Source organism: Lipotes vexillifer, unplaced genomic scaffold (assembly GCF_000442215.2).
Source record: "Lipotes vexillifer unplaced genomic scaffold, Lipotes_vexillifer_v1.1 scaffold77, whole genome shotgun sequence".
In the NCBI taxonomy this organism is placed as follows: Eukaryota; Metazoa; Chordata; class Mammalia; order Artiodactyla; family Lipotidae; genus Lipotes; species Lipotes vexillifer.
In genome coordinates this window covers 975,481-1,000,362 of record NW_006792456.1, presented here as the reverse complement: position 1 = coordinate 1,000,362, position 24,882 = coordinate 975,481, and the positions used below count along the sequence as shown (strand labels likewise).

The 24,882-nt window shown below is 42.1% G+C and overlaps 1 protein-coding gene across 1 annotated transcript in view; it reads left to right on the top strand.

The window, feature by feature from the left end:
* The window catches only part of CCDC85A (coiled-coil domain containing 85A), a 209,977-nt gene that overhangs the window by 8,860 nt on the left and 176,235 nt on the right, over window positions 1-24,882 (top strand). Inside the window, exon 2 of the mRNA XM_007465656.1 lies at window positions 603-1,572. Within this exon, the coding sequence (XP_007465718.1) occupies window positions 603-1,572 (970 nt within the window). The remainder of the gene's footprint in view (window positions 1-602; window positions 1,573-24,882) is intronic.

The following is a 24,882-nucleotide window of genomic DNA, read 5'->3' as shown; positions in this document are numbered from 1 at the left end:
TTCCAAGTGAGCTGCCTGGGAGCCGTGCAGGGAGGATGGCAAGTAGGGCTGGATGAAACACCACCAGAGGACAGTTTGCTGCTCGCTCATGCAGGGGTTGGGGCTGCTTCTCCGGGTCGTGGGCTGAACACCTAGGCAGTGTTTGTCGTTTGTGCTGACGAAAGGCCTGTTGCCTCAGAGCTTGTTAAGCCTTTCACAGATCACAAGCAGCCATCTTTCTTCCTTGAAGGTGGGGCAGGGAGCCTACTGATTTCCTGTTCATGAACTGGCTGCTCCCTAAAGACTGACTGGATGACCTTGGACAAGTGAAGCTTTGCGAGGTCCCATTTCCCCATCTGTAAAAGAACCGTAATATCCCCTGAGGGTTTGGCGAGAAGTAGATGAGATAATGCGAGTAAAGCATGGGGCAGGGAGCAGAATCAATACCCATTATTGTTATTTTTTTGGACAGCTACACATCTGTAGCTTCCTCTTACCTTCTCCCTCCCTCCCCTGTCATCACAGAGAATTCACCCATTCCAGGCTCCCTGGCTCCCAGAAGTCTGAGCCTGGTGTTGCCTCCCACGCATACCTGGCTTGAATGGCTGCGTGTCTCTTTTCAGGATATTAACCAGAAACTCCAGGAGGACAACCAGGAACTGAGGGACCTCTGCTGTTTCCTGGATGATGACCGGCAGAAGGGCAAGAGGGTGTCCCGGGAGTGGCAGAGACTGGGCCGCTACACGGCGGGGGTGATGCACAAGGAAGTGGCCTTATACCTGCAGAAGCTGAAGGAGCTGGAGGTGAAGCAGGAGGAGGTGGTGAAGGAGAACATGGAGCTCAAGGAGCTCTGCGTGCTGCTGGACGAGGAGAAGGGCGCGGGCTGCGCGGGCAGCCGCTGCTCCATCGACAGCCAGGCCAGCCTCTGCCAGCTCACCGCCACCACGGCGCCCTACGTGCGGGACGTGGGCGACGGCAGCAGCACTTCCAGCACAGGCAGCACCGACAGCCCGGACCATAAGCATCACGCGAGCGGCGGCAGCCCGGAGCACCTGCAGAAGCCCCGGGCCGAGGGCAGCCCAGAGCACTCCAAGCACAGGAGCGCCAGCCCTGAGCATCTGCAGAAGCCCAGGGCCTCCGCGACCCCAGATCACCCCAAAGCCCTCAAAGGACCCAGCCCCGAGCACCACAGACCCGTGTGCAAGGGCAGCCCCGAACAGCAAAGGCACCCGCACGCGGGGAGCAGCCCCGAAACGCTGCCCAAGCACGTGCTGAGCGGGAGCCCGGAGCACTTACAGAAGCACAGGCCCGGGGGCAGCCCCGAGCACGCCAGGCACAGCGGAGGGAGCCCTGAGCATCTTCAGAAACACGCCCTCAGCGGAAGCCTGGAGCAACTACCCAGAGCCCGGGGCACCAGCCCGGAGCACCTCAAACAGCATTATGGGGGGAGCCCCGATCACAAACACGTGGGCGGAGGCGGCGGTGGCGGTGGCGGCGGCGGCGGCAGCGGTGGCAGCAGGGAGGGCACCCTCCGAAGGCAGGCGCAAGAGGATCTGTCACCCTATCACCGGAATGTCTACAGTGGCATGAACGGTGGGTCAGTACGTGCTGGGGAACCGCTTTGCTGGGGCCACTGGGTAGAGAGTTATGAATGATGCAGGGCTTTGCGGCCATGTTAGAAACTGCAGGCACTATTTTACGCAGTTACCAGGTAGCCTGGAGAATATTGGGGAGGAGGGGGCAGGGGAAGGAGAGGAACGATAGTTCCGTGGGACCCTGAGTAGTCAGGGTGAGATTTGTGGGCATTGAAGATAAAAATAGAACCAATCTAAGATTTCTCTGTCTTGAACATTTTCCTGCTTGTGTGCAGTTTCCTACAAGGGCTCTCTTGGAACAGGTGACCAAAGGTTTTTGAGTCCAGCCAACAGCTTATGTGCAGAAAGAAATGAGTATTTATTATGAAAAACAATAACATTAAAAAAGAACTAGGGTGTCCTTTAACAGGCTTGATGCTGGGTTGCCTGAATGCCTGTAAATATGCCTTACTTTTCCTTGAGGATGTTCTCCATTGTGTTGGGGGCCTTAGCATGAATCTGTGACTTTCCTTTGCATCTGAAATGCATCAGATGATTTCTTTCCCTTTTCTTAAATATCTTTATTGGAGTATGATTGCTTTACAATGGTGTGTTAGTTTCTGCTGTATAACAAAGTGAATCAGCTGTACATATACATATATCCCCATATCTCCTCCCTCTTGCGTCTCCCTCCCTATCCAACCCCTCTAGGTGGTCACAAAGCACCTAGCTGATCTCCCTGTGCTATATGTGGCTGCTTCCCACTAGCTATCTGTTTTACGTTTGGTAGTGTATATATGTCAGTGCTTGAGTAGCATGCCTTTTTACATGGCGAGTCATCTTTCTGGTTGTTTAAATATTCCCCTTTAAATGTACAGATGTGTTTGGACACTCCTTTGGTTTCCAAAGTGCAACATCCACTGCATTGGCTGAGACAGCTCTAAACCGTTGGGAAGAGGTTTACTTTTCTGCATCTTTGTTATGAAACCACTTGAAACTCAAGAGAGGAAAAAAAAAAACTTAAAAGAATTGTGAGGGTCTTTTTTTTTTTTATGTCATCTGTGGCCGAGTTAGAACTAAAACGATTGGTTTTATGAAGTGGGGTTTCTGCATCCAAAATATCTGAGGTTTTTCACTTTATTTGAAAGCTGCTCCAGAGGCTATGTGCAGTCAGCTCTGAGCAGTGCTGGAGGCCGCCAATTTTAGCAGTGACACGAAGGGGTAAATTTTCAATATTGTAGTTGGGGATTTACCTGTTGGATTCCATTTCATCCTCATCCTTTTCTCGTAGTGCTGAAAATTGACTCCTGAAGCTTGGCTTCTAATACGTCCAATGTTTTAAGCACAGATGGAACTAGAAAGAATGGGAAAGATCGGATGCTGTTGCTTTCTCTGTTATGTGCTGGGAGGTGAAAGCTGGGAGAAGCCAATTCACCTGTTGTGTTGAAGCCACCTGACTGGACATTAATTAAGTAAAACTATTAGCCATACACTGTCTATAAGGCCTCAATATTGTAAACAAAAGTAATACAAAACTTACACACACACAAACACAAATACACACACACACACACACATACACCTTTACCCACACACTATGAAGCAACACTTATACTCAACTATTTGCCTTGAGAAACTGTATTGGAATAGTTCATTTGAGAGTTTCTTCAGCTAAATTATCATATATATAGATTTCACTACTCTTTCCAGGAGATGCTGCCCTGATTGCTGTGGGCAGCCTCGGCTGTGCAGTTCTCACAAGAGATGAAAGTCATTTAAAAAGATATTTTGGTTGTGTTACTATCACAAGATGTGTCATCGGCCATGAAACTTGTCTTCAGGGGGTAATGTGTTAACAGGAAGGTAAAGTTAATGACTTTTCCACTTCTTGATTACTTTTTAATGAGCATGAAAAGTAAATGTGCACTATTTTGAGGAAACTTTTTATCTTGAACCAAAATAAAGCTTACTTAAGGGCAGGTGGTTCACTTACAAAACGGTTCTTCTCACAAAAAGGCTTACTTAAATAAAGAACTTCTCTAATTTAATGTGTGATTTAACTTATAAGAAGGGATTTTAGGTGCAGTTTTTAAGCAATTCTTTGTATAAAGTAAGATCTGTCTCTAGATAGGGATGGCGTTAATCATCGAATCTTATAGCCTGGGTTCGGACAAATTTCATGGTCAGGCAAATGTGTTTTTTAAATTTAACAATTTTATTCAGTTAAAAATTTGATGTATTGTTTAGAATGACACTGTAGTTTAATTCTTGTGTTTACTTCGGGTTTTCTCATTCTTAAGTGACAGATCTTCTGACAGTGGATATCCTCACCGAAGTGTATTTGTAGTCCATTTGCATTGCATTTTTATTTCAATAATTAATTGGAAAGTGAAGAGGCACGATGAGATGTTTATGGATCATCAGCCTATAAACTTGGGCACTGGTAGCTTGTATTTATCCTGCTGTTACAAATTAATTTTTGATATGGATAGTGAGACATGATTTTTTCATATTTTTAAATCCCCACACACTTTGGTTGAATTATTGTCTTATAAACAGATAGGAACCAGCAGCAAGGTAAATCCCAAACTGCAAATTTGCTGAGTCATTTACAGAATCCTTCTATGTGGGGTTGGTGTGAGAGGTGAGTGTTTTGGATGAGCCCTTGAATGTTTCTGCATTAACAAAAAGCAGGTGAAAGTTGTGAGGGGTTGTCTTGTGGGTTTTGGGAGGTGTAGCAGCATCCCGGGCTCTACCCATAAGCAACCCCCAGTTGTGACAATTAAAAATGTCTCCAGATGCTACCAAATGTTCCTGGGGTAGGGAGTGGGCAAAATTGACTCTGATTCAAAATCACTGCTCTAGAGCAGTGTTTTTCAGTTTGGCTGCAGGCTAAAATCACTGGGCTGACTTTGAAAAAACACTGGTGCCTGGATCCCACACTCAGGTGCACATTGAATTGGTCTGGCACTGGGCCTGGGCACGCTGTAAAAGGAACCCTTCAGGTGATTCTAATGAGCAGGCCAGGTGGAAACCATTGGCCGAGGTGCGTGGTTGTTGGACAAGATGGGCTGGTGTGAGTGAAGCTCTCAAACACCCAAGCTTCCTCGGAAGGAGAAAGTTCTTCCTTTCCTTTGCTGAACTCCAGGACTGAGAAGGACTGATGCCAGCAGGTACTGGAAAACGTCACCCTTCTCAACCCCAGACCAAGGCTATGTGATAATGTATTTCTTCAGGGGTATGGGTTGAAAATTTGAGTTTTTGGTGGGTGGGATTATTAGGTTAATTCGGGGAAACTCTGGCATATGAGACATTTAAGACGACCTTTTCAAGCCTTCACATCCCGCTGGACAAAGAAGCACAGGGGTTTCTAACCTATTTCCAGTGGATGTTTTTGGTGAATGTAGATCACGCGGCATCTGCAATCCTAACGAATATTTCCCACAAGAGAACCTGCATTTCAAATCTCTCAGTTTATAGGTTTTACCTTGAGTTTTAAGACGGCTTGTTATTCTCTGTTAATGAGTAAACGAAAGACGCTGATAACACAAAAATGGCCTTGTCTGCTAGAGGTGAGATAACCTATGTGTGGAAGAGCCCAGCAGAGTTTCTCTGAAGCAAGGCTGTCTGTGAATTAAGTAGTGGTGCACTACGGCATGAGTGATTGCTCTCATAAATCTTTTATTTTGCTTAGAGAAAGTCAGACCATCACTTATGAATGAATTTGGACAATAGAAATTGAATGTCTCTTGGGAGAAAAATGTCAGCAGTTAACAGTTATGGAAATACTACAGAACTGATTTTAACTGAGGTCCTCTGAGTGTATTTTCTGTTGTGTGAGCTGACACGTAGATGGTTAAAGAACTAGATAATAGTTTTTGGTCTTCAAGCTTCAGTATGGTAATTTAGTAGACTTATATTCACTTTGATAGGACATCAATTTTAAGACGTTTTGGAAAAAACAATCGATTGTACTATACCTGTTTGTGCAAAGCATGTTGTATTCATCATAAGAATACATTTTGATTTAATGACATAGAATGCTTAATATTGAAAATATAGTTTGAGATATTGCAAAATATCTGAGAGGTGAACTATTATTGGAAAACCTAGATGGCTTAGAAAGGTAATTTCTAGTACAATGTAAGGTTTTCAACTGCACTGGCAATAATAGCACAAAGCTATAAACGTTCTTTAAATCTAGGGGACAATTTAAATCTTCTAAGGAGATTATCTCTATTATCTATATGCTATGTGTGTGTGTGTATATATTTCAGTAACTTTAATATTGCATGTGATCAATGCCAACTATTCAGTTGATTCTGTTTAGCAAACAAATGTTCAACTGCATTGGAATTCAGTCACATAAGCCAGTTGATGCTGTGAAGCCAGAGGAATCCCATTCAGCTAATTATGGTTGTGCCCTTTAGACCCAGTTGAAATCAATTAAACATTTGTATTTTGGGATCCATTGCAGCTTTTCAGAAGATACACATAATAGAAAAAATACCATTGAGTTAGTAATGCCTTTATCTTTTCAACTGAAATAATTCAGAAAAAACCTAACTTAGAACAAAATTATGGTGAGTATTCCATTTCGTCAGATAACTCATTTTCACAAGTGTCAAGTGAGTACAGAAGCAGTGATTTGCTCTAAGCCTCTACGTTTACTCATAATAATGATAGATTATTCTGGAGGCATCAGTGTAGTCAAGCTCCACTGCTCAGAAATAAGAATGTGAAGCCAAACTTTGCAAAAGCTTGAAAAAAAAGTTTTACTTGTATAGCACCATTGGGCCGGTGTGCTGCAGTTTATGGCCCTAGGCTCTAAAATTTCTCATTTTAGCCACTTCTGATGTTTAGAAACTCTGAAGCTAGATAGAACTGTGAGTCCCTACATTAAATGGCCCCAGATGGCTATTCTTTTTTTTTTTTTTCAGTATCTACTTTTAATAGATTTTCAGTCACTTCTAGTACCAGCATGCTTCGGCGATATTCCTTGCTGCCCTCACCCGGCCTGGTTTTAACATCATATCCTCATTGTTTCTAATTTCTGCTCTGCTCTTTCTAATGGATAATCTAATGTGATTATCCATTTCCCTTGGGAAAATGGATGATCACACTGATTAGAACTGTGTTGAAAATAAGAGTAAGTGACCTTGAGGTATCCTTCTATGAGTAAGGTGCATGAGCTTTAGCGCACGGTACATGTGTCATGCATCTATCAGTTATTTGGGCTGGAAAAGTTTTTGCTTGTTTTCTGGGTCTTGACTATATTTCAGATAATTGAAGTATTTCTGGAATACAGGTGTCCCCTGCTTTTCAAAAGTTTGCTTTACCAAGGACCTACCTTTGTACCTGTTTTCACTAACTGAAAGAAATCTAAAGCGGATTTTCAATTTTATGAAAAAGGTGAAAAGCAAAAAATAGCGTTCAGCATTTGTTTTGCAGTGAGCCCCTGTAGAGGCAGTGGATCCCCTGAGCAGTGAGAGTGGCACCGCCAAGCTCCTTCCCCGGGAACCACACTTAGCTTCAGGCCACCGTAGCTTTAAACTGTCTATGAGCATCTGTGCTTTATCTCGATTTCCTTTGTGCATCTGTTAGCAAGATGTGTCCTAAGGTAATTGCTGCTTCACTTTATCCTATTTTGGCTTAGGAAAGGTTTCATAGGAACGCCCTCCTTCCGGTGCACTGGGGAACCTGTGTAACAACTCAGCTCTTTTTGCCCCTTGGGTACTTTGGAACAATCAGGTTGGCCTTAATACTACTTTAATGCATAATGTTTATGGTAAGCTTTGTGTACATTTGAAGAAAAACACTTATTTTTGAATTTGATTCTGGGAGATATTAAGAATAGTTTCATTTTCTGAAATGGGCTGATTTTCAGGAGTTCTAGGAAATTACAGATTCAGCATCGAGAGTAGGCCATGGGGCACTTGAGAATACAGACATGAAATCTCAGCTCTAGTTTATACATCTCTAATCTGCAAAAGAGTGAGGTTCAAGTTACTGCTGTTCCTGACATAAACTGCCTTCTCTTTAGAGTGCCGTTCAAGAGTTTGCAATAGAAAGAGTGGCTCCTCTTTCTGAGACCAGGGATTCTTCAATAGCAGAGAAGCAGAAGAGGTGTTTAGAAATGACAAAATGGCAGAGGAACAGTAGCTTGCTTTATCATCTTTATAAAGGCAATACTAGTTTGTCCTTAAGATGAGACAATGACTGGGTTATTCACACACAGTTGGGTCCTTTACAGTTTTCATGTAACAAAGCGTTAAATGTATTATAGAGCTACTGTGCTTGAATCATTATGGGAGGGTACAAAAAGTCCTGGGATTTGGTCTTGGCCCTGGATTGAAATTAGGCACATATTCAATTACAGATAAATGAAAACTTCGGGAATGAGGTTTTCGTTTTTGCCTCCTTCAGATCCTTAGTTATTTAGTCCTTCTGTGGGCTTTTCTATGAGACAGGATATGTTACGGAGAAAGGTTGGGTTGGTGATTGCTCTAAATCTGTATTTCAGTTATTTGCTTCTCTCTCATGTACTGAGTGTTCTCGTGTGCATATTTCATCAATTATTAAATGCATTGAAGACATTGAATGACCTTTTTCATTTCGGTTTCAGCTATATAAAGCAAAGTGAATCCTTACATTTAAAAATCTTGCAGACAAAATATTTATAGCCCCATTTTTGCCTACTGCTATGGCTGAGGGATAGAATGTTCTGGTTACCTTTTGATGATCCGAAATTCAAAGGCAGTCTCTGATGCTTCCTGAGTGAGTTGGTTTTTCTAGTCAGGTACATTCATTCTTGATTATAAAGAGAGGTCTTCTGAAAGGTCCTCTCACCTTTCTTCCAATCATTGAGGGGTCTTTTGGCTTTCAGGGGCAACCCCTGATCTGGATGATGTGCAGCTACAGCTTCCTGAGTGTCCCTAATTGCTAGTTGTTTCAAAAATGTTAAAAAGCATGAATTGCATTTGGGTGCATTTGGGAGCATAGATACATGAGTATGTATATATTTATTTTATTTGGTTAATTGAGAATGTCTATTTTAATGCTAAGAAATTAGGGCACTTTCAATCATAACACTTGGAGCTGTAAGTGCATTTTATGCACTTCAACCTTCCCATTTTCTGATTGAGAAAATTGACTTCCAGAGATGTTCAGTGAATTACCCAAGGCCAATTGCCAGTTAGAGGACTAGAGTCCTGCTGACTCCCAGGGCAAGGTGTCATCTTTAAAAAGAAGACATTTAGCCTTCCAGACTTTGAAGGTGCTTGATGTAGGGGTAATGTTAACCATAAAGACCCTAAATGGAATAGGGACCCAGTCTTCCCCCATTCCTGTTGGAAATTCCAGAAAACCAGCGACCTGCAATGATGAGTGAGACAAGGTGCATGTCAGTAGACTCGGGCTTAGAGAGGTGCCAGAGAAGACCTGGAGGTGCAGGAGGGGAGCTGGGATCTGTTGCCTGGGAGTCTCTCATTCGGTTAGACGGGGTCCACTTGTTCACAGCTGGATGATCAAGTCTTGAGATGCACTCTTAGTGGAAGGAGTATTCCTGCTCTTGGCCTGAGAGGCCAACAGCCTTCCTGCCGTTCTTCCTCCCACACGGACTCTTCCCACCCCAAGACCACACTCCTCCAGATAAACAGCCTTGTGACGATGGGTTGACCTTATTCGCATTCTCACACATCCGCTTGTCTTCATAGCCAAAAGGTTCTGTCTGGAGAAGTGTCAGCTTCTGGAGCACAAGAAACAGAAGGAAAGACCAGGAGCAAGGGGATGTGCCAGATGGCAACACCAACTGCTCTCAAGGAGTTGTGTTTTTTTAATAACTCAGCTTACTGCAAACAAAACTAATTAAGCCCGTTATTCTGATTTATGCTACTATAGGCAGAAGTAAAGTACACTTACATTACACTTTTGATGGCATTTAAAAGGTCAGAATATCTGAGTTGCAAATTTCTGTTCCAAGCAGCCTGCTCTGTTGAACCACTCGTGAGAATTCAAACTAACCATGCTCATGAATTCAGCATCTTTTCGATTTTCCTAGACAGCAAGCGCCAGTTCACCCATTCACCTAAACAGAGTAGTGAGACCCTGAAAGACAAGTCATTTAGTCATATCTGCTGATGATGGATTCCATGTGACTCATAGGAAAGTGAGGTAAGAGTCAACTTACAGGAAGGAGGAGAGAGAGTGAAAATAGCAGACAGAGGCTGTGTGAGGGGGATGCCATAAGGAATTTCAAAGGGTCTATCTATTTGGTAGTGCCCCTTGTTGCTAATGGGCACCTGTCTTGTGTTGACTGGCAGGGCCAGCTGCCTCATTGTTACAGGGCCCAACCAGAATCGCCCTGGTTATGGAGCCATCGGGGGAGAACTGGCTGAATTTAGCTGCTTATTGTACATATGAGAGTACTTTGGAAGAGAGTACATTTGCAATTATGATCAGTTAGGGGTCTAGAAATATTATCCAGGTGCTTTGCCGTGAATAGCCCCTCAGTATAGTGACTTTCATGAGAAACAGTTAGGAACCAAGCTTTTCAAAATCTGTGGAGGAACAGGCTTGAAAATTGCTTATTTTTACAGTATCCCTTTAGCTCTTAAATGAAGACCAATACTTAGTCCTTCTTAACTCTCAAACTATATGCCACATGGTTTTCACCCTTAATTTATCTGGCTTTTTCCTGTTGCAATCTCAGAATTGCCCACTTCGGATTTTATTGGCCTAGCATGTGACTCTGTCACTGATGGAAACATTTTTCTTGCCAGAGTTCTATACAGCCATGTGTACAACAGGCATTCATTGAAAAAAGAAAGCTAGGCTAGTACTATTACACCTATTCACAAAGCATAGCTACTTATTTTTACATTTGTAGGTATCTGTGGAATTTCACCCGTATGTTAAAGTAATATGTAGATACCCATCCTTAAGTCAGCATATGGCATCTAAGCTTTATTTATAGCTTTAAAACAATGAAACAATTTTATAAACATCCTTTAGCCAAATTCTGTTTTAATTGTGAGTAAAAGTGGTATTTATTTAACACGTATTTCAAAACAGTTAAAAAATAATTACATTTGTTTCATGGAGTTAGTGTGTTGCCCTAACTTCATAAAGGGCATCATGGCACATTTGCCCAGCTGGAGATTTGGGTACAGAATTGGCTCTGCCACTTTCGAGGTCATACTTTGCTGTGTGACCTTTAGCATACCACCCACTTCTGCAGGCAAAATAATTTATCCCTCAAGTAAGGGGCTTGGAATAGGGTTTTTCTAAGTCAGTAGTCTCAGAATTTGGATTTCACAGATATATAAAACCTAAGAATAAACCTGGAATTGCCAACTTTTTACTTTTGTTAGGTATGGACTGTTAAATAATCTATTAACACCATCATTTCATAAAAAATCGTTTGAATATTTAGAAACAAAAAAATGTGTATCTACTAAAGGGCAGTTTTTCTCCCTCACATTGTGCTGATACAGCTCTATATCTCTAATAAACTTTTTCTGAATAATAACATACAGCCCAGGGTTCAGATTCCACAACGCAATGCAAAGTGCGTTTCTGTGTGTCCAGCATGTTTTGGGACTTAATTTTTATCCCAGACATCAGAGAAAATCTAGTTTCACCCAGCTTGGCGTGTTGATAAACATAGAACCCGCAGTGTTCATTTCACTTAGGCAGGGTCTGGACGAACCGATGGAAACCAGGAACCACAACCCACGTACCACTTCCAGCTTCTTGCCCCTCCTCTCACAAGGACAGCCTGGAGGTCTGATCAGCTTGGACTGGGGGCTCCTCTCCCTGCTTGCCACCCCACCTGCCTTCCTCCAGAGTTTGTGCAGCTGGGCCTGAGCCTCCTAACAGAGCAGTGAGGATGTTATCCGGGAGGGATTCCGGGCTCAGGTGGAAGGTTCACTGTGCAGGGCACGACCTGAGAACCATGGCGCTAAATGCTTCCCTGCGCCACCGTGCTTTCTCAGGAACTTGTAGGGGTTGCAGCAGTTGACCTAGCGACGTCCAAATAGACGCAGTCCCCTGTGACGTAGCCACAGTGATGATTGAACACCTCATGGGTGACAAGGGAGCTAAAGAGGCTATAGCGGAGGTGACTTGGGATTTGTGGAGTCCTGAAGTCTGATACTAGATTTCTTCTATTTGGGCAGGGCTCAGATGGCAGGCTACAGATGGGCTGGCCACGTGTGAAACGTGCATCCTGCATCTAGATTCTTATTTTCCCCTGTTGCTTAGTGGGACAGTGCTCTGGAAAATCAGAGTGAAGGATTTTACTTTCTACTCCGTTGCAGACTAGATTTTCTCAAGTCTCTTTGCCGTCTTTGTACCGGATGGGAGAGTGTGGCTTATCAACTCAAGTTCGGTAGAGAGTAAGGCAGTGTCACCAGGCTGTTCGTGCACTTTTGTTATGTCCCATCCAACCAGATTTTGGTCATCTTTCGCAGGAACCTTGGGGCAGAAGGAGAGCCATTCTCTCCGTTCTTTGGCCCTTTAATCCTATAACTTTACAGCTTGAGCTTGAACTACTTTGGAGTGAGGCTCTTCAGTGAAACTGGGAGGGTGCAGCACCATTAACCGAAGGGAAGGCACAACTTCCTTGTAAATCTTTGCCTTGACTCATCAGGCAGCCACGCATTCTAAACGACGTCAGGGATATTAGAGATTTATTACGACAGAGGCTAATCAGAGTGTGTCCTGAGATAAACAACATAGTTAAACAAACATAAATGATAGTTGGGAGAAGCACGAGCTGGTAAAAGACTCAAGGGTGTAGGTGGTAGTAGAAAACAAAATTCTGCTTGTGTTTCACTTGCTTTGTAGAAATGTCTGTACTGTCTCATGTAGATGAGTGATTATTGAGAATAATACATGTATAAACGTATGTATTTATTCGACAAGTGTTTGTGTGTCCCATGGGGGTGCAGCCTGGGGATACCCTCTACAAGGTAGAGCAGAAAAGTGAGCCACAGGCCCTTCATGCTAGTTCACGGTCCGCCGTATCCGTGGGAGGAGGTGGGTAACAGAGAAGGTGTACAGTTAACAGCCAAAGGGACAGAATGAGCTATTGGTGCTCTGGGCCTTTGTGGGCCTGGGAGATGGCTCACGCACCTTCACGTCAGGGATGGCCGTTCAAGGGAGCCCTGTTGGCCGGTTGAGTCTGGGGAAGAGTTGGATTTGGATTCGTTGGCAGGAGGGGTGAGGATGTCTGGGAGAGATGGCATGAGATGGAAATGAGCAGACAGTATTGAGGAGCCATGAGGATGTGAGTAGGTCTGTGCTGGATATCTTTGTTAGGTTGTGGCAGATGATTTTGCAAACTGGGGAGAGGCTAGATTACATGGGGTACTAAATGCTTTCCGAGAGTGTTTCCTAATAGCGACATTAATTTCTCATATGGGGAGGAAGGTAAAATGTTTTCAATTGTTTAGACCTTGTGGTTAAACTAAGTGGACTAGGGAAGGTAGTTCCTTAGCATTTAAAAAGAAAAAATCCCTTGTTAGGATTTTATAACTCAGTTTAATTTTAATGGTTTGTTCCTTTTCTTAAGGGTTCCTGAACTAAGAATTTTTACAGTGATCCGTGTTTCAGGGCTTTATGTGCCCAGATTTATACTGTCATTTAATTCTCCAATTATTTTATTTTTCTAGCAAAGATTATGGTGAATTACTGTTCTTCTTTGGTGGGAGAGTTTTACAATGAGGGTCATCAGTTAAGAAAACCCATCTTCTGACTAATACCTTTTGGGTCAGTAATAAAGATGTTATAAGGTTTTGGGGAAAACATGGCTTAGTTGCCCAGAAGGCAGACATATACTGCTAAGTGGAAATCAGTAAAATAATTCTGTTAAAACACTAAAGTGAGAAAAATAATCTTGGAACCTGTTGACCTTTGGGTTGGTCTAATGTAGAAAAATTAACCTAGTTTGTCCTTTACATTTCATTCATTCTGATGTTTTTCTGCTTTAGTGTTTTGATCTCCTTTTAGCCCATGGTGCTGTAGATTAAGTCTCAGATCGTTTTTCAAACTGTGCTCCACCGAGCCCTAGAGGAGGGTGGGTGCGGGGCACAGGCCAGGCTCTGCCACCCCCTTCAGACCACCGCAGGCACCCTTCAGCTGGGGCAGCTCTGCATTTAACTGGTTTGTTCACACTTCTGTTTAAGCGTAGAAGCTTAAAAGAAGCAAACATTTGGATACGTGAGCTGGGTTTCTGGACTGGTGAATAGATGGTCCCAGATAACACCATTTCTTGATGATTCTTGTCACCGAGGATGTGTACTTGGCCTCAGCTGTGATGATAGGCATGTTGTGAAAACACACAATCAGCTTAATTCATAGGCGTGGGGATTGTCTTTTTCAGAGGTAGACGTTTAAATTCGTGCATCTTTGAAAACTTTCACCTTCAGGGTCTCCTCGTTTAGTCTCCACCATCTGTTCTTTATTTTGTGATGCCGTCTGGGACTGGAGAGCAAACAAAATATAAATTCTTTAAAGGAAACCAAGCTTTTGTTAACCTCTGCTTAGAGCTGCTAAGGTACTGATCATTTTGAATGGTTTTCATAGAAGTGACAAACTTTTCTAGAGAAATTTAGCTTACTGGTTGTCCTTGAATCCGTCAACACACAGCTTTCTTCAGTGTGAATCTCCCCTTTTTCCTTTCTTTACTGTGGAACTATTTGGGCAGAATTTACGTTTTACTAGCTTAATTAGATAAATGTGATCTTTATTGTTACATCAGTGGGTTGAATTTGAGTTTGGGGGCCGTTTAGTTGCCCGTCTGCCTCAATTCTGAGTTCTGATCGGAAGATTTATTTATTTAAAAGCCAGCTTTTAGTAGTATTCAGGATACTACATGATATTACCTCAGAAAGAAAAGATAAATGGCTAATTTTATCTATAAAATGAAGCTTTGTTCTAGGTCTCCGCTCTCTCTTACACACGCATGCTTTCTCCCAAACATATACCTTACCTGTACCAACACCAATATCGTTAACCCACTGAAGATGCAGCTTCACTGCAGCGGAGCATTTTGAAACAGCGGTATGTGTTACAGCAACACAGGATCCTTTGCTTCCCTGTAGTCATGACTTCTGGGATCCTGGGTTCATATAAATCAAGAAGAGCCCGGTGTGATGACTGGAAACTTAGAATTTATTGGGCCCATCATGAACCACTTGCCATGGGGTCAAGCAATGTCTTGAACCCAGCTTGACTCAGAGAAGCTTTCAGAGTGACCTTATACGCTTCAGGATAATAATTTCAAGCTTCCACCTCATTCTCTTCCTCCAGGCTCACCCAGTACATGTGATAAAACAGAGGTGGGGGAGGAGGGAATATTATCAGGAGAGCTGGTGGTAAGGATGTTTCCTCCCATCTCCTTGTAAACTCTTGGCACGTCGTGGTCTTCAGCATTTTCTCATAAATACCAAAGAAACCAGAATTTCCTTCTGTACCCTGTATGGAATCTCAGAAATGCCCGTTTATAATGTGGACAGGAGACAGCAGGCATTCTTCACCTGTCTCAAGGACTTCCTGTGTGTGCAGGCCTGTGGCCAAACTCGGGCAGAAAGGAAAGGAATGGAAGGAATCCTTTGGCCATGGTGTCAACGTCTGCCCATTCTGAGCCATCCTTCTCTGAGCAGATCGCAGAATGGTGGCAGATTTGAATTTGCTCTCGGAGTTCATATTCAAGTCGTCTTTCATATACTCAGTCTTGATATGATCGTTTATATCATACCTTCCTCTACAGATGGCTGTGGTGCAGTGATTTCACAGAAAGTTAATAGAATGCTAATTTGTTGAAGGCAACCTATTTGAAAGTAAACATTCTTGTGGAGTCTCACGTGCCTTCTTTTCTCTGCTCCTTATAAAGAGAATGAAAACAAACAGACAAAACCCTAGTCACTTACAAAAAGATTAATTTAGGCATGGGTGCTATTTGGTAAAAATTAGAGATGCAAATAGGAGTCTGTTTTTTTTTCTTCCAGAAGTAAATGTTGACTTGTATGCAAAACTTCCTACTTCGTAGTTTAAATGAGAGTGGCCTTTTTTGTTCGTCTGTTTAATGCTCTCATTTTTGGCAAAGGTTTTATTCTATTGTGGATTATAATGAACTAGCTGTACTGGTCAGTCTCCATCAGAGATAGAAACCTGGGAGAATTTGTCATTTCTGTTTTAGAGACTTAACAATTTACATTAGTTTTAAGACCTAAGTGAATTTAGGTTGTGGTTTTGTCTTTGTGGAGATGCCAAAATACAGTTTAAAGGAAGATTAGACAAATCATCTGTTGAAATGGTTGTTTATCCATCCATTCATTTATACACTTTTATTGAGCTACTATTATGTACTAGACTCTGTGCTCACCTTTTATTCCCCAACTGAGTTCCTGCTCTGCTTTATAGACCATGGATTCCAGGCCTGCTGCTTGAACTCATATTTGTGACTTCCACACTTACTGGCCCTTGACTTTGAATGTTATCACCATGGCTTTGGGTGTTAGAATGTGGACCTAAAAATCCATTGGAGATTTAAAACTAAAGCAAATCCTAGAGTGTTCTCCAGGAATTTTGGGGGGGAGTTTCTCAGACTTGTCTAGAGCTGACTCTTGCCTAATGTCGTCTAAGGAAAAGCAGCAACAAAAGCTAGTGTGGTGCAGGGTGGCTATGGCAAGGTGGTCTGAACCACTGACTGTGCTCTTTGAAAGTGGCCGTCACCAAGCGCATATCCCTTTGCCTCCATAGAATCTACATACTACGTGAGGAGTTGCAAACTAATGGTCTTAGGACCAAATCCAGTGACAATCATGTTTCATTTGGCCCACACATTCTTCTAACAAATGGAAAAGTCATGTACAAATTTAGGTTTCTGACTTCTCTTGATAAGTGAGAGGGTCTTCTGACACTGGTCCTGTACCCTGACATGGTGCCAGTCAGCGGGACAAAGTAGTGGCTGCCTCTTTAGTGGAGGTGTTCTAGTTTTCTATGGCTGCCTAACAAACCCTCTCAGCACCTAGTGTTCTAAAACTGCACGTAACCCTTTCATCATGCTCATGGATTCTGTGAGTCAGATATTTGGACAAGGCATAGTGGGGATGGTTTGCTTTTATTACACTGTGTCTGGGTCTTCAGCTGGGGAGATTTCGGGGAGCCGAAATCATCTGGAGTTGTCCTTATTCGCATATCTTGTGCTTGGGCTGGGATGACTTGGGGTTCCTTGGGTATCCCCCAGATCTGTATGCAGCTCCCATTCTTTCCATGTGGCCTTTCTGTGTGTCTTCTGTGACTTGGCAGCCTCAGGTTATTCGGGCTTGCTACATGGCGGCACAGTGATCCAAGAGCAGGTGTTCCAGCAGAACAAGGCAAGAGCCACCTGGCCTTTTAGGACCTATCCTCAGAGGTCATACTGTGCCACTTTCCTTGTACTATATTGGTTGAGTCTCCAGCCCACCAAGATGTAAAGAGAAAAGTCATAGACCCCTCCTCTCCATGGGCTGAGTGTCAAGGAATTTTCAACTTTGTTTTAAAAATCCACCCAAGGGGGAAGACACGTTTCCATTTGTTGTAGTCCTCACCACCCCCTGTTACATTACATCCAGGCTGCTTTACCCATTTCTATCATCCGACTGCCCCTGAGGGCACTTGAGTAAGCGATTACTGCTCTTCCTTGGTACTTCCAAATTTTTGATGAACCGTGAGTTCTAGGTAGAGTTTCTTTTGTCAGCATTTATAATGATAAATCTAAGTGTGCCCGTTGGGGAAGGGAGTGGAAGGCAACATGGACTCAGATTGCAAACTCCTTTTGGGAAGGAGTGTATGATGTTTGGCTGGGGGAGATAATCCGTGGAGCTGTGATTCGTGCTTTTGTTGGCCATGTTCTTTATTTACACTTGTAGAAATGTGTTATCTTACTCATGTATTCATTTCCTTATTTCTTATTCTTGGCTGGTGCATTTCCTCCTGCATTTCCTTATTCTGGGGAAAATGGGCCAAGCCATTTATTTGTTTATTCTTTTTAAAATATCCTGTGGGTGTTATCACTTTCATTGTAAATAATGAAGTCTTGTTTATTGGTGCTGCAGTGGTAGGAATGTTAGAAATAAAGCAACCACAGGTTTAAAAAATTAAAGAAAAGCATCTAAAACCAGTATTATTGTCTTCCTTCTCATTTTCACCAACCTCTCTTCTTCCAGTGAAGGTATCGCAGTTGTCCTAGTTGGAATACTGGGTGTTATCCGGTCTCTTCCTTGCCCACCATCCTAGACTGTCAAATTTATTTATTCTTCTCAATATTCCTTCTCTGTGTCCCCTGTCCCCACTGTCACTCCCTTAGCTCAGCCTCTCATCACTGGGACTTCTGGTAGTAGACCACCTCCCTGGATGTCCTTCTCATCTCTAATATCTCCCATTCCAAACTGTCCTCTGTTTCAGAGTGATCTTCCAAAAATCTATATCAGATCATGTTAATTCTCTGCTACCGAGCTGACAGTGGCATCTCTATGCCTCTGGATAAAACTCAGTCTCCTTTTGTAAATGGTACAGGAGATCCTAACAGAATCTGAACCCAGCTTAGCTCTTAGACCTCACATCCGAATTGCTCTTACCCCCTCCAGGACCTTCACACCCTAAGTTACTCTGGTCATAACTGGCCACTTGCTCCCAAGTACTTGCCAGGTACACCTGGCCATGTGCTACGCTGGAAGCCTTTGCTGGTGTTCTGTCTTTCCCATTCTGTGCCAAACGCCTCATCTTTGGATTTCGGTAACATCCCAGAGTGTTTAGCCAGTATAATAATTTGTTTACCATCTGCCTTCCCAATTCTAATTTAGATTTCTTGAAGGCAGAAACCATCTTTTTTCTCTGTATATCAGTGCCTGGCATAAGTAGGGCTGTTGGTAAATGTTCATGGAATGGCTGACTGGTTGAAGCCCACCAGCGATTCCATTCCCAAATTACCCTTGCAGTAGAGAGTACTTATAATGGGAGAGAGGATCGTATTCCAAGTTCCCGTTTGGCAGGGGGAAGGCATCATTCTCTGTGCTCTTCACACTGAAGGATGAAAGATCTTTTCCTAAAATCTGTATATTCTCATAATATATTTGTGTACAGTACAAAAGAAAGTATGAAATCTAGTCCTTCTGGTAAATGTCAAGAAGAACCTTCCTTTGTGTGTACCTACACTTGTGACCCATTTCTTAGTTCCCTGAGTGAGCAGCTCGAATTTTCACAAAAATTCTCTCGGAAGCATTCTGGTATAGTGGGCAGGATGTGGACTTGGAGCCACACACAGTCTCTGCAAATTCTGGGTCTAGTCCTTCTTAAACTACTCATCCTAGGGGACAGCTTACGTCATTTCTCAGAGTCTCACCTTATTTAGAAAATGTGAACAGCAGATAATAGTGGCAGTTGATAAATGTTAGGTCCCTTCCTTCCTCCAGAGGGAAAATAATAGTGCAACCTATTTTTCATATTTGCTTGACAGTTGGAGAGCCGTTTCTTTCACCTCTTAGCTCCTTATTTTGTCACTTTAATCACAGCAACTTAGAAGCGAGTAAACTTGATATTGCAAGCGAATTGTCACTAATGATGTGTAAAGGGGCTATAACATCACAGAATAAAGAGAATGAAAGGTGACGAGCTCTCAACTGACCCTACACTCCAGGGCTCTACGCTTCTGCGTCAGCTGACAGCTTTCAAATGATTCACTGTGGTCACTCTTACTTTATATAAGAAAGAAGCACTTAGATGTGCTCTGAGTGTGTCCAAAATTTCGCAGTTTCAAGCTCACTGCTTAGTCCTGGGCCTCTGTTGCCTGCTCCTAGGGTATTAGGTCAATATTTCACATGGACCTGTATTTCATTCCCACCTCTTGTAGGCCGAAGCTCAGAATGGCTTGGATAGCAAGGCAGTAGGGGAGCAACTGAGATCCACAATCTTGTTTTACCAAGAGTTAAGACTTGGCTGTGATTGGCAGCAGGTTCTTTGTGTTGCCAAGAGCCGAGGTTAAAACTACCTGGGTTGCAAACAAAAGGAGTTCTTTTAGGAGCTGCCCTTTTCTAGGAGGTTGGAGGAAGAGGGGATATAGATGACTTTTGACTGAATACCGAGACTTTAGGATCTAGGCCAAACAGGATTGAGCTGCCTCTTAAAATTTTTATTATTATGCACTCTAGGAACCCCTTGGAAAGAGACTAATGCACCTTTAATGACTGGATATTAAGGAGTATTTATTTAAAGTGTGAAAAAGTTGCTGTTGAAGTGATTTTCTTTTCTCCCTTGCCTTAACTCAGGCATAGAAGGGAGCAAAGTCTAATAACTGAAAATAGAACCACCCAAAATAGTCTCTTCTCATAAATGCAGCCCGATCACATTTATGTGGCCTGGTTTGGGAAGGGCAAGCCTCACTAGTGAACTGAAGTTTTGGTGGGGAGGCTGCACCGTCAGCCGCAGGATGTGGCACCAGATGTGTCCAGTAAGGCTGGACAGGCATCAGGGACTCAGCTTGACTGATGGTCCATGGTGATGTTGAACATTTTCCTGAGACGAGGCTACGCAGATAAGCACAGTTTCCTAGGGAAGAGGTCATTGTTAATGTATATATAATATGTTATACGTGGCTGGACTCTGAGACCACACGGGATTTTTGAGTCTTATCCACTTGCCACTTGTATGAACTCTGATAAGTTACATGACCTCTTTGGGCCTAGTTTTCTCATTCATAGGAATGAGAAAGGAAGAAGATGGTAAAAATTTCTACCTTACCGGGATGTTGTGAACAGTAGGGAGAATCAACGAATGTAAAGCGTTTAGATCGATACGTGCACTTAGTAGGGGCTGCATAAATGTCTAAGGTGGGTTAGGATTTTCCACTGACTGCCATGCTACTTAGAGACTGTCAGGATCAGTGGCAACGTGGGTGAAAACCTTTACCTGGAGGCTAATTACCCAGTGGGTGAATTTTCTTTCATCTTGTTAGCCAAATTCCTATATTCTTTTCCTGAAGAAATGCTGTATCTAAGATGAGCTAAAGAGAGTACAATTTAAAAAAAAATAGGAATGAAGAGCATGTGTTAATCATGGTTAACAGTTAACTTTATTTACTAGCAGATCTGAATTCAGACTTGAGCAGTTTGAGCCTAGAGTCTGGACTTTCAAACTCTAAGTGAAAAGTGATGTACCACCTCCCCACCCCCAAGAATAATGACTTTATTGTTTTTGTAAAAATGGCATATAATTATAATAAAAAAATTTAAGCAACCCAGAAAAATTAGAAAAAAGCAAAAATTGTATCGTCCAGATATAAACATCATCCACATTTGTGAACCTGCTGCACAGCTTCCCATGCATAATATGGATGAAGGGTAGACAGAGAGAAATTGTTGTATAAACTGAGATAAGTCTATTCCCCCACCCCTCTTTTTGAAGGTTGCTGTAGAGAAATATAAGGCCAAGTTAACTTTTTCCTTCCCACGAATGTGACTTTCCTGCCTAAGGTTTTCAGTAAACTTTCCCTGAATATGTCTTGATGTTGATGCTTCAGAATTGTTTTTCCTGGGATGGAGGCGGCCCATTGATGCAGTTATTTTTAAATTTCAGAATATTCTTCCATTATATCTTTAAAATATTTAACATTCTCGTTGTAACATAACAGAGAAACTGGAATGAAACTAAATTGTACAGTATTTATGTTATCTTCTAGGAGTTGTTTACTTTTATGTTTTACATTTAGGTCTGTGATCCACTTTGAGTTAATTTTTGTGAAGGATGTAAGGTCAGTGTCAATTTTTGTGTATGGACAGCACCATTTGTTAAAAGCACTATTTTTTTTTTATTGGATTACCTTTGCTTCTTTGTCAAAGATCAGTTGCCTCTATGTATGTGGGTCTATTTCTGAGCTCTGTTCTGTTTCATTGATGTATGTGTCCTTTTGCTAATTCTGCACTGTGTTGATTTCTGTAGCTTTGTAATTATAGAAATTGGGTTGTGTGAGTCCTCAAACTTTGTTCTTCAGCATTGTGGTGACTATTCTGGGACTTTATCTTGTCATGTAAACATAAGTATCAGTTCGTTGTTATTCACAAAATGTTTTCTGAGATTTTGATTGGGATTCCATTAGATCAGATTGGGAAAATTGATGTCTTGACAATATTGTCTTCTAATCTATGAACACAGAATCTCTCTCCATTTATTGTAAATTGCATTTTTTTTTATGTTTTAAATTCCATTTATCCATTCCTGGTATATAGGAAGGCAATAGACTTTTATGTATTAACTTTGTATCATGCAACCTTGCCATACTGGCTTATTAGTTAGTTCCAGGAGGTATTCCCCTCCACCCCCTCCCCAACCCTTGGCATTTTCTACATAGACAGTCATGTCATCTGTGAGCAAAGATAGTGTTATTTCTTCCTTTCCAATTTGTATATTACTTATTTCCTTATTGTACTAGCTAGGACTTCCAGTATGATGTTGAATAGGAATGGTGAGACAGGACATTCTTGCCTTGTCCTGGATGTTAGAGGCAAATGATCCAGTATGAAGTTGGCTGTAGGCTTTTTGTGGATGTTCTTTATCAAGTTAAGGAAGTTCCCCTCTGTTCCTGGGTTCAGAGTTTTTGTCAAGAATGGGTGTTGGAATTTGTTAAATGCTTTTTTTTCTACATTGATATAATCATGATTCTTCTTTAGTATATATTTTTTGAACTTGCTCACTTTTTAAATTAAGAAAACATTTTAACAATCTCACTTATATGTGGAATTGGCTCACTTTTAAAAAACTCAATCTTATGTTTGACAATTCATCAGTCTTGTGCAGGTGGTTGTGCTTTCTACATTTTTCTTGCTGTGTAGCGGGGGTTGCTGAGCTCTGACCTGCAGGCCATGTCAAGCCAGCTGCCTGTTTTTATGACTTGCAAGCTGAGAATGGTTTTAAAATTTTTTGATGATTGAAAAAGATCTAAAAAAATAATATTTTGTGACGTGACAGTTATGTCATGCAGATTTTACTGTCCATAAATAAAGTTTTATTGGAACATGGCAGTTGATTTGTTTATGTAGCGTCTATGGCTTCTTTTGTGCTTCCGTGGCAGAGTTGAGTAGCCGCAGCAGAGATCATAGGCTCGCAAAGTAGAAAACGTTTACTGTCTAGCACTTTACAGGAGAAAGTTTGCTGACCCCTGCTGTGTAGTAGTCTACTGCATAAATAGTCCACAAAATGTGGATCCGTTCTCCTACTAATGGGCTTAAGGATGTTACTGGTTTTTGGCAATGATGAAAAAAGTCATCATGAACAGCTCTATACTTGTATACTGGTACATGTAAGCACGTGTACCACTGCTGGGTATATACTTTGGAGCGGCAGTGCGGAGTCATGGAGTGTGTCTGTCTTTAGCTTTACTAGATAATGCCACTTGCTCCAGAGTGGATATTTCTAATTTGAGTTTGACCAGCAGAAAATGAAACTCATTGCTCCATAGGCTCACCAATAATGGCTATTTGTATTATTTAAAATTTATCAGTCTGATAGGTGAAACCTAGTCTTTCATTTAGGTGTTTATTTGTTCCTTCCGGACCACCAATGAGGCCCATTATGTTTGGGGGTATTTTTCTGAATTAATTCCTTTCTCTTCTTCCAGAACACCAGTTATACGTGTGTTGCATTTTTCCCCCACCTCCCTTTTAAGGTGACTTACTCCATCCTGTCCACCTTGTTTTTGACTGTGATTTTAGTTGTATTCATTCCATCTATGTTTCCTCCTAATGTTTTCTCTAATATAATTTTTTGTTTTGAAAATTTTATTTATTTATTTTTTTGCGGTACACGGGCCTCTCACTGTTGTGGCCTCTCCCCTTGCAGAGCACAGGCTCCGGACGTGCAGGCCCAGCGGCCATGGCTCACGGTCCCAGCCGCTCCGCGGCACGTGGGACCCTCCCGGACCGGGGCACGAACCCGTGTCCCCTGTATCGGCAGGCGGACTCTCAACCACTGCGCCACCAGGGAAGCCCTCTCTTTCCGTTTTTAATGTGGACTTTGCCATCTTATTTCTTTGAAACTTGTTTCTTTTTTATGAGCTCTTTTATCTAAAATATCTCTGCAGGTATGGGGAACTATTTGCTTGCAATTTTTCTCTGTTTCATTGTTTTTCTTTTTAGGTCCTTTGTCTTTGCTTATGGGGCAAGGGGGATGTGAACTGGGAAAAGCTTTAGTTTCAGTTTTGGTTTTTGTTTCAAAAGTCCTCTCATCAAATGGGCTATTTTTTTGCCCTTTGGGTTTGTCTTGTCTGAGATTTTAGCCTTTAACAGGTGATGTGACTCATGGCAATACCACCAAAGTAAGAGACTGTGTGATCTCCTGGCCTGGATGCTTTTCCCCTGGAAGTCTCCCTCCTCTAAGTTTAGGTCAGAGGTAACAGAAATGCAGATTAAAAAACAAAAAACAAACAAAAAAAACCTCCGAGGTTTCTGTTTTAGCTTTATCTCCCATGACATTCTGTGGCTTGTTCTGTATCTTTACTGCCTCCAGATATATTCCCTATAACCCTCCCAATTCCCCAACTCCCCCTTTCCCCAGACACCAACCTCTTCATCTGGTTGCCCTAGTCATTGGATAGGCCTCCTGTACCTGTAGGCCTAGTCTGACTTGAGCTTTTAGGAAAACCTGCTTCCACTGATGTATGAGGAGGGTATGGGTAGTAACATTACCCTCTGTGGTTGAGGTGTGCTTCATAGTTTTCGTTGTGAGTTGTCACTATGTCCTTGTTCCAAAGAAGTTTCCTCTATGTTTAATTTTTTGGTTGGTTTTGAAGGAGGAGAATTCTGTTACTTGGCCTTTTCTTTTTTTACTGGAAGTCATGAAATAGCTTTTTGGTGCTTTAAAATATAAATGTGTGGTGTTAGACAAAATAAGTGGATAATTTTCACTTTTTTATCCTGATGGGCTGATGCCATGTAAACAGAGCCACCATTTGTAAGGTGTTTTCTTCCCAAAGGCATAAACATCTAGAATGGAAGGGAAAAATATTTCTATGGAATGAAAGCAAAATGCTCCAAATAATGGTGTTCTTTCTAAAAGCTTAATGTAATGTATCTTAATTATCCGAGGATTATATTTATTGAACATGATAATCATGGCAAACATCTGAATATACATCTCTGAACGTGATTTGCCAACCTTTTTGGTTAGTCATAATTATCTATCTTAATTAGATTTGCCTGATTATTGGTTTCTTAAAATATGTGCATATTTTAAGGATCATAGGGAAGTCAATTTATGGAAAAGCATCATTAAATCTGTTTTACAGACTCTTGAG